The sequence below is a fragment of the Canis lupus genome, chromosome 17, assembly GCF_003254725.2.
Source record: "Canis lupus dingo isolate Sandy chromosome 17, ASM325472v2, whole genome shotgun sequence".
Taxonomy (NCBI): domain Eukaryota; kingdom Metazoa; phylum Chordata; class Mammalia; order Carnivora; family Canidae; genus Canis; species Canis lupus.
Genome location: NC_064259.1, coordinates 39,722,754 through 39,736,994, shown reverse-complemented (window position 1 = coordinate 39,736,994; position 14,241 = coordinate 39,722,754). Strand labels below are relative to the sequence as shown.

At 52.1% G+C, this 14,241-nt stretch overlaps 1 protein-coding gene across 4 annotated transcripts; it reads right to left on the bottom strand.

Annotated features, from left to right (window-relative positions):
- Positions 1-566: 566 nt before the first annotated feature.
- On the bottom strand, positions 567-13,696 carry CAPG (capping actin protein, gelsolin like). 4 transcript variants are annotated; one of them, XM_049096205.1, is made up of 10 exons: positions 13,324-13,696; positions 6,760-6,795; positions 6,410-6,582; positions 6,177-6,331; positions 5,800-5,967; positions 4,146-4,295; positions 3,690-3,782; positions 3,151-3,283; positions 1,416-1,504; positions 567-743 (listed from the first exon to the last, which is right to left on the bottom strand). In XM_049096205.1, the coding sequence occupies exons 2-10, from the start codon at positions 6,780-6,782 to the stop codon at positions 678-680; spliced, it is 1,050 nt and encodes a 349-aa protein (XP_048952162.1). In that variant the 5' UTR covers positions 6,783-6,795; positions 13,324-13,696; the 3' UTR covers positions 567-677. The 4 variants fall into 4 exon arrangements, with proteins under 4 accessions (XP_048952162.1, XP_025309566.1, XP_025309564.1 ...); XM_025453781.3 differs by having other exon boundaries at positions 13,366-13,696; XM_025453779.3 differs by having other exon boundaries at positions 13,212-13,695.
- Between the last annotated feature and the right edge of the window lie 545 nt (positions 13,697-14,241).

The following is a 14,241-nucleotide window of genomic DNA, read 5'->3' as shown; positions in this document are numbered from 1 at the left end:
CTGGGGGCTACTCCGTTCTCCTATTTAGCTACCTGGCCTCTCTGATACTCCAGCCACACCCCATTATACGAGACAACAAACTAAGGCCTAGACAAGGAAAGGCAACTTGCCCAGCCTGACACGGAGGCAGGGTAAAATCAGAGCCAGAATTCGTGACTCTCAACACTAGTCTGGGGCTTTCCCCCAGCCCTACAGTGGCCCCATGCTCATCAGCCCAACATGATGCAGTGTGCCTAGGAGGTGACAAGCCAGACTTGTGTACAGGAGTGAGAAGTTGTCCTCTTGGACGGCAAGCATGTCATTCGGGAGCCAGCGTGTGAACTGAAGCCCCGGCTAAAGCCATCCTGAGGCCTGGTGCTGTGCCTCCTCCCCAGCGGGTCCACAGCAGTACCTGCCAGCCCTCTGGGACCTCCCGGCCCGGCTGCCTCCATCCTGCAACGTCAGCTTCAGCCCCAGAGCGGAGCAGGCGGTTGTCCCTGGGCCCTCCTCTGCCCCAGCACGTGGATGAGCTCAGGTGGGTAGTGGGGGAGCGAGGACTAGCTCAGGGCAGGCAGCGGGGCAGAGAGTTGGGAAAGCACTTGTCTCCTTTATTCAACAGCCTCGGGGGCACCTCAGCACTGGCCAGGCAGCCAGAGGAGAAAGCCGGCAGGAGGTGGGGGGCAGGGAGGCGCCCACCCTCATTTCCAGTCCTTGAAGAATTGCTTGAAGATGGGGCTCTCGCGCCCCTGGGGCAGAATCTCCACCTGCAGGGCAGAAAGAGGGAGAAGTCTGGCCCTCAAGGTTCCACCCTCGGGCTGCCAGAGGAGAGATGCCCAACATCCTCTTAGCAAACACCATGTACTTTTGGGGCCCCTGGGTGGCTCAGTCAGTTGAGCATCCACTCTTGGTTTCAGCTCGGGTCATGACCTCAGGGTCTTAAGATCAAGCCCTGTGCTCAGCACGGAGGAGTCTGCTGCTCTCCTCCTCCCCCTGCCCCTCCCCCATCTCGTACTTGAGAGCTCTTTCTAAAAAATTGTTTTTAAGATTTTATTTATTTATTCATAAGAGAGAGAGAGAGGCAGAGACACAGGCACAGGGAGAAGCAGGCTCCATGCAGGGAGCCTGACGTGGGACTCGATCCCAGGACTCCAGGATCACGCCCTGGGCCGAAGGCAGGCGCTAAACTGCTAAGCCACCCAGGGATCCCCCTAAATTTTCTTTTTAAGCAAAAGAAAACACCATGTACTTTTAAATGTTGAAGGATTAAAAAGGGCTTTCCCACTGGAGGGGGCCAGTAGGGAGGCCTGACAGTTCCTGACTGTGCCCAAGGGTTTCCTGCCCTTCTTGTCCAGTCTGTGGGGCAAGAGGCCACAGGAAGAGACCCCGGCGAGCGGGGGGGGGGGGGGGGGGGGGTACGACACAAGGCGGCTCCTCACCTGAGTGTTGGGGGCATAGCGCATGCGGGAGATGAAGTCCTCGGCCACTTGGAGAGCCGCCTGCCGCTCCTTCTCGTTAGCTTTTCGCCCTGGATCAATAGGAAGGGGATTGATTGATTGATTGATTGATTGATTGATTTTTTAAAAGCAGGGACCCTCTCTAGCCCACATCCCATTTTCTCAAGGGAACTTAAGGTGGGATTCCATAGAATAGCTGGACCAGGAGGTGCTAAGATGCTGAGGAGCTGTTTGGAGGTGTGAGGTCAGCCCCTTGAGACTTCTCCCAACCCGGCAGCCCCAAGTGGGATGAAAACTGTTCCTCCTATCTGCTCTAATCAAAACCTTCTGCTCCGACCAGGGCCCCACGGATATTCAGAACTAACATTCTCTGTGGCCTGAGACTCTAAATCTAGAGTCCCACCCGGGACACCTCGCCTCTGGAGTCTGTCAACTGTGCTGTTGACAAGTATCAACAAGTATCAAGCCTTTTGTGTAACACTAAACGGGACAAAAGGGTGTGATTTATCATCATCTTACTCCCATAATGCCCAACAGCTGAAACTGGCCTTATGGCTCTGCCATCAGGTCTGCCACCTAAGAGCCTGTAAAAAGGAAGACCATAAGTTATCCTTCCCCTCCTGTGGGCAATCTCTTTCGTGCAAGATGTGCTCAGTTTAAAGCAAGAGCCTTCTCTTCCTGGCTCCCAATTTTTTTCCCCTCTGGTTTCTCTTTCAAAAATGGTTCGGTTCTTTGCTTGGGGTTAAATTCCCTTCCGTGGGCATCCGGGAACCCCTCAAGCTTGGAAATGGTTCATGGGAAAGATACTCTGGCAGGAAGGGAAGGGCAGCCCCAGTGCGCAATTTCCGATTGCCCTCACCCCAACTCCTAGAAGGCTCCACGCTGCCTGCTGCTCTGGCCCTTCCCTGAGCCTAGAGTACTCCTGGCCAGTAGCCACTATCCTGAGAATGCCCAATCCTTCCCCATCTTCCTGGCCAGGCTAGGGCTGCGGGTTTCTCTTGGCTTTGGTTGCCCCCACAAATATTTATTGAGCAAAATGCTATTTCATCAAGACACCAGAGATGATATGGTTCCTGCTTTTGGGAAGTTTATAATCCGGTCAGGAAGGTAAGACATGCTGGAGAAAAGACAGGCATGGAGAAGTAAGGAGGTTCCCGGGGCCAGTCAGAGACTCAGAGCTTTGTTTCAACATTTTTGGAGTTAAACCAAGAGAACAAGCTTATACATGACAGTGTTTCTATCTCCAGCCAGTACAATTTCTTGGAAAAACAAGTTCTACTAGTTCTTTACTGAGGACACAAAGTGAGATTTAATTTATGTAAAATTGCTCTGTCACACCCCAAGGTAGAATAGCAAGATTGGGGTCCCAGCAGCCCAGAAGGCTAGGAGTGCTCTAGGACAGCAATGCTTGACGGTAATCCTGGGCCAGCATCAAGGCTTGAACCAATTAGATATGCAAAATCTTTGGCTGGGGGCCGGGTGGAGGGGGTGTCCAGCCTTCTGTTCTAACAGGCCCTCTGGTGATTCTAAGGCTTGCTGACATTTCAGAACCTTTGCCTGGAATTTAGGGGGTGGGAACAGCAAAGAGAAACTGCTCAGCAGCTCCCTGAGGCTGTTTTTGAAAGCAGTCAGGCAGGCTGAGCCCTCTAGTGGGAAGTGTGCCCAGGTCAGAGCAGCTGCAGGGGCCTCAGGCTAGAATGGAGAAACCCCCGCGTACCTTTCCAAATGTAGATCTTGCCACAGAGCCCATTGTCCAGCACGAAGCAGTCATCAGACAGCAGCAGCTCAAGGGCAAAGGGACTGGAGTCGGCCACCTTGGTCAGGTTCATCTGTCCAGTGGCATCGGAGACCTGGGGGAGGATGGGCAGTGCCAGATCCCACCCCCTGCCCCCAACACACAGCCCTAACCTCTGCCCATATGCCATGGCCCCCACGGCCCCCGCTCACGGCCCCAGCCCAAGGAGCAGAGAGGAGACTGGAACCACTGCAGAAATTAAGTAGATTCCAAGTCACAAATAAATGCAAAGAATCCAAAAAAGTAAAGCTCAGCATCAGCTTCATATCTCCTTCTCCAAGAATGGGCTGGAAGTGAAGTGTCAGTATCTCCTCAGGGGGCCAAACATCCATCCATTTCCCATCCTCCCCTCACTTGGAGCCCTGGATAAACCACTGTGCTGCCCCACCCAATCTTCCCTGGGCTTTATCCTGTCCCTAAAGCACCCCTGCCTGGACCCAGGGCAGGCCCGGAGCACCTACCTTATACAGAGCCGCGGCCTGGGCGTTTGTCCGGTCCGCTGTGAGGTCTTCCTCAGGGTTGCCCTCCTTCAGAGCAGGCTTGGGGCCCAGGACCTAGAGGGGCCAGGGCAGGCCAGGTTTCCAGGCATTCCTGGGCACCTGTCCCAGACCTTCCCAAGCCATCATGCCCAAGGCTATCATATCTGAGGGAGGTAAATTGTGTCCCGCACAAGGGGGTGAGAACTGGGTCCAGCCCAGTCCACCTGCCAGGCCACTGGTCCATCTGCCCAAAAGGCAACTTTACTCTGAATCACACGAAGGCATCCTATGATCCCTTATGATCATAGCCCACAGCATCCTTAGCTCACAGCCCTAAGCTGTACACAGACCACCCACCCCCATCCCTGCCACCCTCATCTGACCACCCTCAACCCCTCCCCCAGCTTCTCCCGGCTGCCCATCCCAATATCCCCCAACCTGGATCATCTCTGCAGGTTCTTCCCCGTCAGTGACAATCTCCACTTGGGCCTTGCCCTGTCGCTCACTGTCCCGGATGGCCAGGGCCAGGTCCCGTGCCTTGTTGCGCTCCAGGATGTTGGACTTTCCACCACACCAGGTGAAGATGTTCTGGAGGGAAGTGGGGAGGCTCAGATCCCTGCATCCAGCTTGTTGACTGTATATGTGTGTGATGGGGGTGTGGGGTGGGGGTGTTCCTGAAGAACTGCCCCAGGAGGCAAGACCATCTAAGACAACACAGCAATCTTTGCAAGTGTTTCTCTGGCCAGCCCCATCCACCTCCTGCTTTGTTTCTCCACATGGCTTTATCCAAATAGACTTAAAGGTCTTTATCTGGTTTGTAATTTATGTCCCCTGACTAGAAAGTTTCATTAGGGCATGAGGGTTGTGTTTTGCTTTGCTTTGTTCACAGCTGCGTGCCCAGTACTAAAACAGAGATGGCACAAATTTAGGCACATATTATTTTTTTTTAATTTATTTATTCATGATAGTCACACGGAGAGAGAGAGAGAGGCAGAGACACAGGCAGAGGGAGAAGCAGGCTCCAAGCACCGGGAGCCCGATGTGGGATTCGATCCCGGGTCTCCAGGATCGCGCCCTGGGCCAAAGGCAGGCGCCAAACCGCTGCGCCACCCAGGGATCCCTTTAGGCACATATTAAATAATGAATGAATGAGTGACTGGGCGAATGCCATCCTGGTGCCCCGTATCTCACACGGGTACTCGCCCCCTGCTGAGCTCGTCACCTGTCTCCAGCTCCCTGCTGCTAGCCCTCCTTCTAAACTGCTCCTGGGGACGCCCAGGTGGCTCAGCGGTTGAGCGTCTGCCTTCCGCTCCGGGCGTGATCCTGGAATCCCGGGAGAGTCCCACATCGGGCCCCCTGCATGGAGCCTGCTTCTCCCTCTGCCTGTGTCTCTGCACACCCCCTCTCTCTGTGTCTCTCATTAATAAATAAATAAAATATTTAAAAATTAAAAATTAAAAAAATAAACTGCTCTGGGTTGGTTTCCTGCCTGGAACCTTCAGCACCAGATGCAATCCAGACTCCTCGACCAGTCTCCAGACCTAGGTCTCAGGCTCCAGAACCCTTTCGGTTCCCTCCGCTCCTGTCCACACCCAGGGATCCATCAAGCCAGTCCCTTCCCTGCCGTCAGCATGTGTGTCTGCACCTCACCCCCTTCCGCTGCCCCAGCTCACCTGCTCCAGCTCACCTGCCCACGGGCTGTTAAAGCATCATCCCCGCCCCCAGGCACCTTCCTGGGACTGGCTTCAGCTCCCGCTAGAGGGACCCCTGCCTGCCCCAAGCCCCTGGCACAGGCCCTGCCTGACAGTCCTCATCACATGCCACCGTGCCACACAGCAACGGGCCTTGTGGTTCCCCAGCCGACTCCGAGTGGGCATCAGAGACCCCGCGTGAACGGCCCAGCGGACAAATTCACGGCAGGGCGGGCGGCTGGCCAGAGCTACAGGCTGGGAGAGGAGAGAGTAAGCCGCGGGGCCTGGGTGGCGGAGGGGCTTCTGCTTTCGGGACAGGCGATGTCTTCTAATGGCTGGAGTGGCCTCTTGCCCCTCGCCGGCCTCCCGGTCCCTGCCGGCTTAAAGGGCCTGCGACTCACCGGGCCCAGGTCCAGGATGAAGCAGTCCCCGGTGTTGAAGCTGTCCCAGCTCAGCGCCCGCTCCGTGGCGCGGATGTTCTTCTTCCCCTTCACCTGGTACAGCTTCTTGATGGGGGCCGCGGTGGCCCCTGGGGAGGTCTTGTGAAATGCTGACTCCACTCCACCTTCCTGCAGCCCAGACGCCCACCTGAGTGGGTGACGGCCCCCCACCCCCGTGGCCCTCCCTACCCTGTCCCGGCAGGAGATGGGCAGAAAGATGGGGGGGGGGGGCAGGCCCGAGGGCGCCTGCGCCCTTCGCAGGGTGAGAACTGGCGGAAGGACGAGCGGCGGGGAGAGCAGCCGCGGGTGTGGGGGGGCGCTGGGAGGTGGGCTCTGACCTGGTACTTGAGGCCACGCGGGAAGTAGCTCATGAAGAGGTCGGACTCGTTGCCCTGCACCTCGCGGTGCTGCACCGGCCGCTCCCCAAGCAGCGTGTTGAGGTGCACGGCCAGCACGGCGCAGGCCCCCTGCTCATCCCGGGACGACTGCTGGCCTGCGGGGGAGGCGCCGGCCCCTGAGACCCCGCCCCCCGCCTGGGCCACGCCCCCAACTCGCCCCCCAGCCTCCTTACCTATCCAGAGGTGCAGGTGGGAGAGCTCCTCCGGACCATTGTGCAGCACTAGGTAGGAGTCCCCGGAGAAGAAGACGCCCTGGTTCTCACGTGCTACCGGCACTGGCTTCAGCTTCTCCACCCGCCACACATGCAGGCCGGGATCCTGCACCGAGCCTGGGAACGGGGAGCCACTGCCGGAGGGAAGAGGGTTGGCGGTGGCGGCCCGGGCCCATGAGGAGTGGACCCCAGCAGACCCCTGGGCAGACCGGGCGGGCGGGGGAGGGTGGCCTGGGGATGAGGGAAGGGGTGAGGGGGGCAGCCCTGGGGGTGAAGAAGGGGAGGGATGAAAGGGGGGGCACACAGCTTACCCCTGGGGGAGGGAGGTGTACATGCTGTTTCCGGTTCTGGAAAGACATAAGAAGCCACCATGATTACAAATGTTATGACAACCACCCTTCACATTGGCCTGGGGAGGCCCTTCCGGGTGTCAAATGCTATCATCTTCATTAACTACCTCACCTCCAAGAGCCCAAGATCACCCTGGCTCCATTATGCAAAGAAACTGAGGCACAGAAAGTCTAAGTCCAAAGTCACAAAGCTTGTGAGTGGCTAGTGAAAACTAGGTTTCTGACTCCTGGGCCAGGGTCTTCCCCTTGCTGTGACCTCTCAGCCATACCTCTCTTCTGCTTCCAGACCCTTAACACTGGGCATTGCACAAGGCTGACATACAGCTCTTTAAGCAATAACTGCCTATATTAGAAAAGCCGAAAATCAATAACTTAAGTTTCTACCACAAACACACCAAAGAAGGAAAAGCAGATTAAATCCAAAATAATCAGAAGAAAAGAAATAATAAAAATAAGAGCAGAAATGAATAGAAATAAAAAAATAAAATAAATAAAAATAAATAAATAAATAAAAGAAATGAATAGAAATAAAAATATATATACAGAGAGAAAAATCAATGAAGCTGGTTTTTGAAAAGAAAATCAATAAAATTGATGAACCTTTAGACAAACTGATTAGGAAAAAGAAAAGACACAAATTTGTAATTCAGAAAGATGATTCACTACAGATTCTACAAATATTAAAAGGATAAAGAGACTATTAAAATACTTATGCCAATATATTCCACAACATATATGAAATGGGCAATTTCCTTGAAGGATACAGATTATGAAAGTTCACTCAAGAAAAATAGATTACCTAAATAATTCTCAAATCTATTAAAGAAACTGAATTTATACATAAACCAACCCTGCCCCCTCCAATTCCAAGTCATGGTACATTCTTTTTTTAAGACTATTTATTTATTTATTTATTTATTTAAGAGAGAAAGAGAAAGCATAAGGCAGGAGGGGGAGAGGTAGGTGCAGAGGTGGGGGAGAAGCAGACTCCCCCCACTGAGCAGGGAGTCCCATCTGGGGCTTGATCCCAGGACCCTGAGATCATGACCTGAGCTGAAATGAAGAGTTGGATGCTCAACTGACTGAGCCACTGAGGCATCCTCCAGTCATGGTATATTCTACCAAAAATTTAAGAAAGACATAATACCAATTCTATGCAAACTTTTCCAGAAAATAGGAGAGAATACTTCCCAATTCATTCTATGCCACCAGCATTATCCTGATGTAACAAACCAGATAAATATATTATAAAAAAGAAAATTAGTGTGTGCTTGGGTGGCTCAGTTGGTTGAATGTGTGACTCTTGATTTTGGCTCAGGTCAGAATCTCAGAATTGTGCGATTGAGCCTAAAGATGGGAGTCTGCTTGGGATTCTGTCTCTCCCCCTCCTATTGCCCCTATTCCCCATGCTCCCTCTCTCTTATTCTCTCAAATAAATAAATAAAATCTAAAAAAAAAAAGAAAAAAGAAAATGAGACCAACATCCCTCATGAACATAGACACAAAAATATTATCAAAATTTTAGCATATGTGGGGAATATAAATAATAGTGAAAGGGAATATAAGGGAAAGGAGAAGAAATGTGTAGGAAATATCAGAAAGGGAGACAGAACGTAAAGACTCCTAACTCTGGGAAACGAACTAGGGGTGGTGGAAGGGGAGGAGGGCGGGGGGTGGGGGTGAGTGGGTGATGGGCACTGAGGGGGGCACTTGACGGGATGAGCACTGGGTGTTATTCTGTATGTTGGTAAATTGAACACCAATAAAAATTAATTTATTAAAAAAAATTTTAGCATATGGAACTCAATAATATACAAAAAAGATAAAATGCCATGACTAAATGACATTTATCCCAAAAATGCAGTTAGTTTAACATCCAAAAATCAATGTGACCCACCTTATTAACATATTATATACACATGAAAAAGAACACCTCTCTAAAAGGAAGCCATTTTAGATTTCTTTCTAAGTTGGCAAGACTGTAAATAAATTTTGTTTAAACCAAAAGCCTGATTTATGTCCCGCATATGTAAACATACGTTGTACACCTGCCTTGAAAACGAGTAGCCTGAAGGAAATCATCTTGTTCTTAAAATACTGACCAATGTTCCCACTTCCTGCATTCCTTGACATTAAAATTCATGGTTCTTGGGACGCCTGGGTGGCTCAGTGGTTGAGCATCTGCCTTCCGCTCAGGGGGTGATCCCGGGGTCCTGGGATTGAGTCCCACATTGGGCTCCCTGCAGGGAGCCTGCTTCTCCCGCTGCCTATGTCTCTGCCTCTCTCTCTGTATCTCTCATGAGTAAATAAGATCTTTTAAAAAAACTTCATGGTTCTTACTTATATGCTAATCTATAATCTCTGGAGCTTCTGCAAGATGTAGAAAAGTAGATAACCCTGTAAAAACTGTTTATTCTCTGGAGCACCTTCTTCCCTGTGAAGAGCGTATTTCTTGTGGCAGCTGTCCTAACTTGGGCTCAAATAAAACTCTCTTTTCAAGATTATTTATTTATTTATTTATTTATTTATTTATCTCACCCCTCTCCTTAGCTCCTTTAAGAGTCTTGTTGCTTCACCATCTTTGGAATTCCCATGTCGATGTGGATTCTCCATATGTATGCTATTACATTTAATTTTTCTCTTGTTAATCTGTCTCCTGTCAATTTGATTATTACCCCAGCTAGAAGGACTTTGAGGGACAGAGGAAATTTTTCCTCCCCAAACCTCAAATATCATATTATTCTATAGGTCAGTGAGAGCAATCTTTTTTGGACAAGTTACTCAGGGGAAAAATAGTAAAGGCAAGTATTTTAAATATATATATATTATTTTTCATTCACTGTCTCTTTCCTAGGTTCTGATTACTACACAGTTTCTTTCTTTCTTTTTTTCTTTTTTTTTTTGGGGGGGGGGGCATCAAATACATAGCCCACACTAGCAAGCAATGTAACACAATTCAGCCTGTGCAGGTGAACAGCATTTTTGTAAGGTGAGCATCTGTGACACAGAGTAAGGACCCGGGGAATTTCAGGGTGAAGATGAAAACTGGTGCCATGGGGAGCTTCTTGGGGCTTGAGGAAGCAGGAAGGGCCAATCTTTAGGGGATGGGCAGGAGAGCAGAGGGTGTTGGGTCTGAGTAGAAAACAGAGGGATAAATAGGAGCAGCGGTAATGGATGTGAAATACCACGTGAATCATGACTTCTTTTCCATTCCTAACTCACAGCATAGCTGAAGGCATTTTTTGAAACCACTTTTTCCTAAAGCAGGAGGTGGTGAGGGGGAAGGTTGGGGGAGGGAAACTTTAACGTTCCTCTATTCCACAGAAGGTCACATGCTTGCCCACATCCCCCACCACAGGCTACTCAGCCTGTGACTCAGGTTTGAAGTAGTGGGCGACTGCCCCACGCCCAAGCCAGCAGGAAGAGATGCTGTGAACAAGAGGGTCAATTGTTAGCTTCACTATTTTTCCTTTTGTGTTACTGATCTGTAAGCTTGGGCCATAACTCAGAAGCCAGCAGCCAACCCTCGAGACCACAGGCCTCCAAGAGCCACTGCAGGGTTTAGATGAAAGGGGTTTGGCCACCTGCTTCTTCAACACCCCAGCTGCCTGTTAAAATTACCTTGGAATCTTATAAAAACACAGATGTCCCAGCCCAAGGCCTGGAGATTCTGATTAGAGTGTGGAGTGGGGCCTGTGCATCTGCATTTTTAACACATGTTCCATGCAATTCTGTGCTGCCAGTTAACTGTCCAGAACGGCATCTCGCACCTGCTTGTACATTAGAATCATCAAGCTCAAAAAAATCCCAATGTCCAGGACACATACTAGAACAGTTAAAATCAGAGTCTCTGGGGTGAGGCCTGGATAGCATGTTTGAGAAGTCCCAGGTGACTCTAAAGCTCAGGTCAGGGCCGAAATTCATGCTGTCCCATCAGATCTCTGCCCGTTGGCCTTCTGCTCCAGGCTCTCACAGGTAAGAGGCCACCTGACACCTCTCCCATCCAGCTGTTCTGCCCAAACCCACAGCAACTTGAGCTTTCCCAGTATGCATACCAACCCATACCACCTCAGCTGTCCACGGAGACTTCCAGGACATTCGGTAGCCTCAGACTTCTCTGGGAGTTCCCCCAGCCCTCTCACTTGGGAGCACAGGCGTCAGTCTCTACTTGCATGACCTGACAGCTTCATGTCTCAGTCAGAGCAGCAGACTTGCTTGACACTCCTGCATTCCTCAAGCAGCCCACACCAGGGTCTATGCAATTCCATACAAAGTCTACACTGGGAGCTTGGCACTGGGCAGAGCAATGGTGCAGGCACAGAAATGAGAAAGAATAACCCATGTCTCATGGTCTAACTGGAGAGAGAAGTAAGGAGCCATCACAAAGCAGTGGGGCCACAGACAAACTTTCCCTAAGTGAGGAATGTCACAGAATCACAGATAGTCAGGGTTAAAAGGAGCCTCAATGCTTATCTTATCCTGCTCTGCATCTGCCTCCCAACGTATGCCTGTTTGCACACAGCTCAGGAACTCCTTCTATAGCATCCCTCAGCATCCTCCTCTTGAATACTTCTGGTGATGGAGAACTTACCACCTCACAAGACAGCCTCCATATATACATACCTCTTCCATTAAAACCTTTGTTTCTTCTCACTCTGCCATAGTCCACTGAGTTACGGATCTGCCCACCTGCCCTACTAGACTATAAAGGCCTTTTGGGCGGGGAGTGTATTTTGCCTCTCTTAGCTAGAACCTGAAGGGGAGCAAAATATACCACCCCAAAATAAGCCACTTTGGCATGTTGATTATTTTAAACCGGCTATTTTTTAAGAAGGATTTTGTTTATTTATTTGAGAGAGAGAGCACAAGCAGGAGTAGCAGCAGAGGGGAAAGGAGAAGCAGACTGCCCGCTGAGCAGGGAACCCAATGCAGGACTCAATTCCAGGACCCTGGGGTCATGACCTGAGCCAAAGGCAGACACTTAACCAACTGAGCCACCCAGGTGCCCTAAATTGGCTATTTTTAAGAAGCAGCAGACATTGGTGACATTCAGAAAACCAAGTAGAAGTTGCCCTTTGTAAGAGACATTTACACTTATAAGGGAAGTCTCCCACTGTCAGGGTGTCTCCTTACTGTATCAGGAAGGGAGGAGGGGGTGACTGCAGCAACTTATCAAAGAAGAAAGCAGCCACTTAAATCTGCATAACAACCTTACCCTTGTTCAGTAAGTAGGCTTTTCCTAGTAACCTCCCATAACTGACCCCCAACATATTTTGTCTTTAGCCTAAGAGGGTATTTAAGGTGATGGCTTTGACCATTTCAAGTTTTCCTGGATCTGTCCCAAGTATACAGGAGGTATCCGTGTTATTAAACTTTCCGTTTTTCCTCCTGCTAATCTGTTGTATACCGATTTAATAGACCAGCCAAAGAAACTAGAAGGGAAGAAGGGGAAGCTTTTCTGCCACTACAAACCCCACCCTGTGCCTGGCACCCTGCAGGTGCTCAGAGGGTGTGTTGGATACTCAGGACTTTGTGGGGCCATGATTCCTGGAGCAGCCAGAGCGTGAGGGAGAGCGTGGGATTTCACAGGCTGGGACAGGTTGTAGCAGCCCCGAGGCAGAAAGCAGAGGTTGAGGAATCCAGTGAGACTGTCAGGATGCCAAGGGTGGGGGAGGATGCACACCGTGCTGACCATTCCAGGGCCCAGACTTGGGAGGGAACCTGCCTTTGAGGACACCCTGGGGGACTTGGGGGCAGGGGGAGGTGTCCCTGTGATGCATACCTTTAAGGCAAAGCTTGACAACTGTCAGGACAACTGCCCCTGCCTGCCCTCCAGTGCTCTCTCTGCCCTCCTCAGACTCTGACTCTAGATCTCTTCACTTCACGGTCCACCGGCCCCTAGAGAAATGCAACAGCCCCTCCCCCTCTCCCCAAGAAAGAGTGGAGGGGTGAACGTTGACGCTAGAAATGACAGCAAGTCCTCCCAGCCTGGGATGTGGGCATTCCCCGGGTCGGGAGAGCTGGGTCCTGAGCCCTGGCCTGGGGACTCTGGCTAGTCCTCTTTCCCCTGACACTAAGTGGGGCTCCCCACCTTCTCTCCTCCACCGTCACCTCCCTCCTCCTCCCCTTCCCCTACCCTCCAGGCCCAGGACTATACTCGGAGCTGAGGTCTTGTTGGATTTGCAGAAGAATGGGCTGTGCTACAGTTTGAATTCCCATGCTCTGTCCCCTTCCCCCCCACACTGCAGCCCACCTGTCTACAGTCACCTGGCCCTGTCTTAGGAACGGGCATCCCCAAATCTGTCAGGAGGTCCGCACCACCTCTCCCGCCAGCCAGGACACCGCCGGACCCAGGCATTGCTCATCAGGATCCTGGGCACAACCCTGGGGCTCCAGCCCGACGGTAAATGTACCTGGAGCCTGGCACCAAGCTGCCAGGACAGCGGGCTGGGGGACACCGGTCCTGGACAGAGCGGCCTCCAGAAGCGTGGGTCTCTGTCTCCAGAGCTGGCAGCCAGCCCTCACCTGCCCGCGTGAGGGTCCCGGGGGCCGCCCTGCCACTCGCACCTTTCCGCGGCTCTCCCGGCTCGCACTTCTGCTTTTCGGCGCGCCGCACCCAGCTTCTCGCTTCCCGAGGTGGGGCTGCCCCGCCCCCCGGCCCCTGGCTCCGCCCGCCCGCCCGGTCCCCTCCGGCTCGGGGACAGTGTGAGGGGCGGCCGCCTGGAGGGAGGAGGGCGCGGCGGGGGGCCCGCAGGGGCAGCGCCCCCGGGGAGGCTGAGGCCCAGCCCCGCCCCGCTGCTGGCTGCGGGCTAGGCTCCTAGCGGAGTCTGGGCCCCGCGAGGAGAGCCCCACGAAGGCCACCACGCTCGCCAGCCCCGGGGGACACGTCTGCCCTCCTCGGCCTCAGCTGGCTTAGTCACATTTCCTGGGAGCGGTCACTGCCTCCGCAGAGACTTTTTCCTCCTCCCCCAGACTTGTCTTTCGCCTTGCCCTGGATGCACACATTTGATTGATTGATTGATTTTTAAAGCTCACTAAGGAGGAAGTGCCTGGGGTCTGGGACACATTCTTCGCTGTGTCCTGTATGTCAAATGCCTCGAGTCTACCCTCGGTCATCTTCTTTTGTTCACCAGATGTTTACACACAGTCTTGGCACTGGGCACTCCGAGAGTCAGCAGTAGAAGGAAGGGTGGTTCCGGGTGCCTGGCTGGCTCAGTGGGTAGAGCATGTGACTCATAACCTTAGGGCTGTGAGTTTGAGCCCCACATTGGGTGTAGAGCCTACTTTCAAAAAAAAAAGAAAAAAAAAAAAAGAGAGAGAGAGTGGTTCTGGCTTATCCAGGGGGCCATCTCGCCTACATCACATTGTAGGACCCCAGAGCTAGTCTGGCCAACTTGCTTGCACACTTTCTAGAGGATGCTGAGGCCCTGAGAACACAAATGT

Coding starts and splice junctions, on each gene's coding strand:
- CAPG (XM_049096205.1), bottom strand. CDS start 6,782: ATGTACACCTCCCTCCCCCAGGG. Junction 6,583..6,759: donor TACACCTCCCTCCCCCAGGG/GTAAGCTGTGTG, acceptor TCCCTCCGGCAG/TGGCTCCCCGTTCCCAGGCT. Junction 6,332..6,409: donor CCACCTGCACCTCTGGATAG/GTAAGGAGGCTG, acceptor CCTCCCCCGCAG/GCCAGCAGTCGTCCCGGGAT.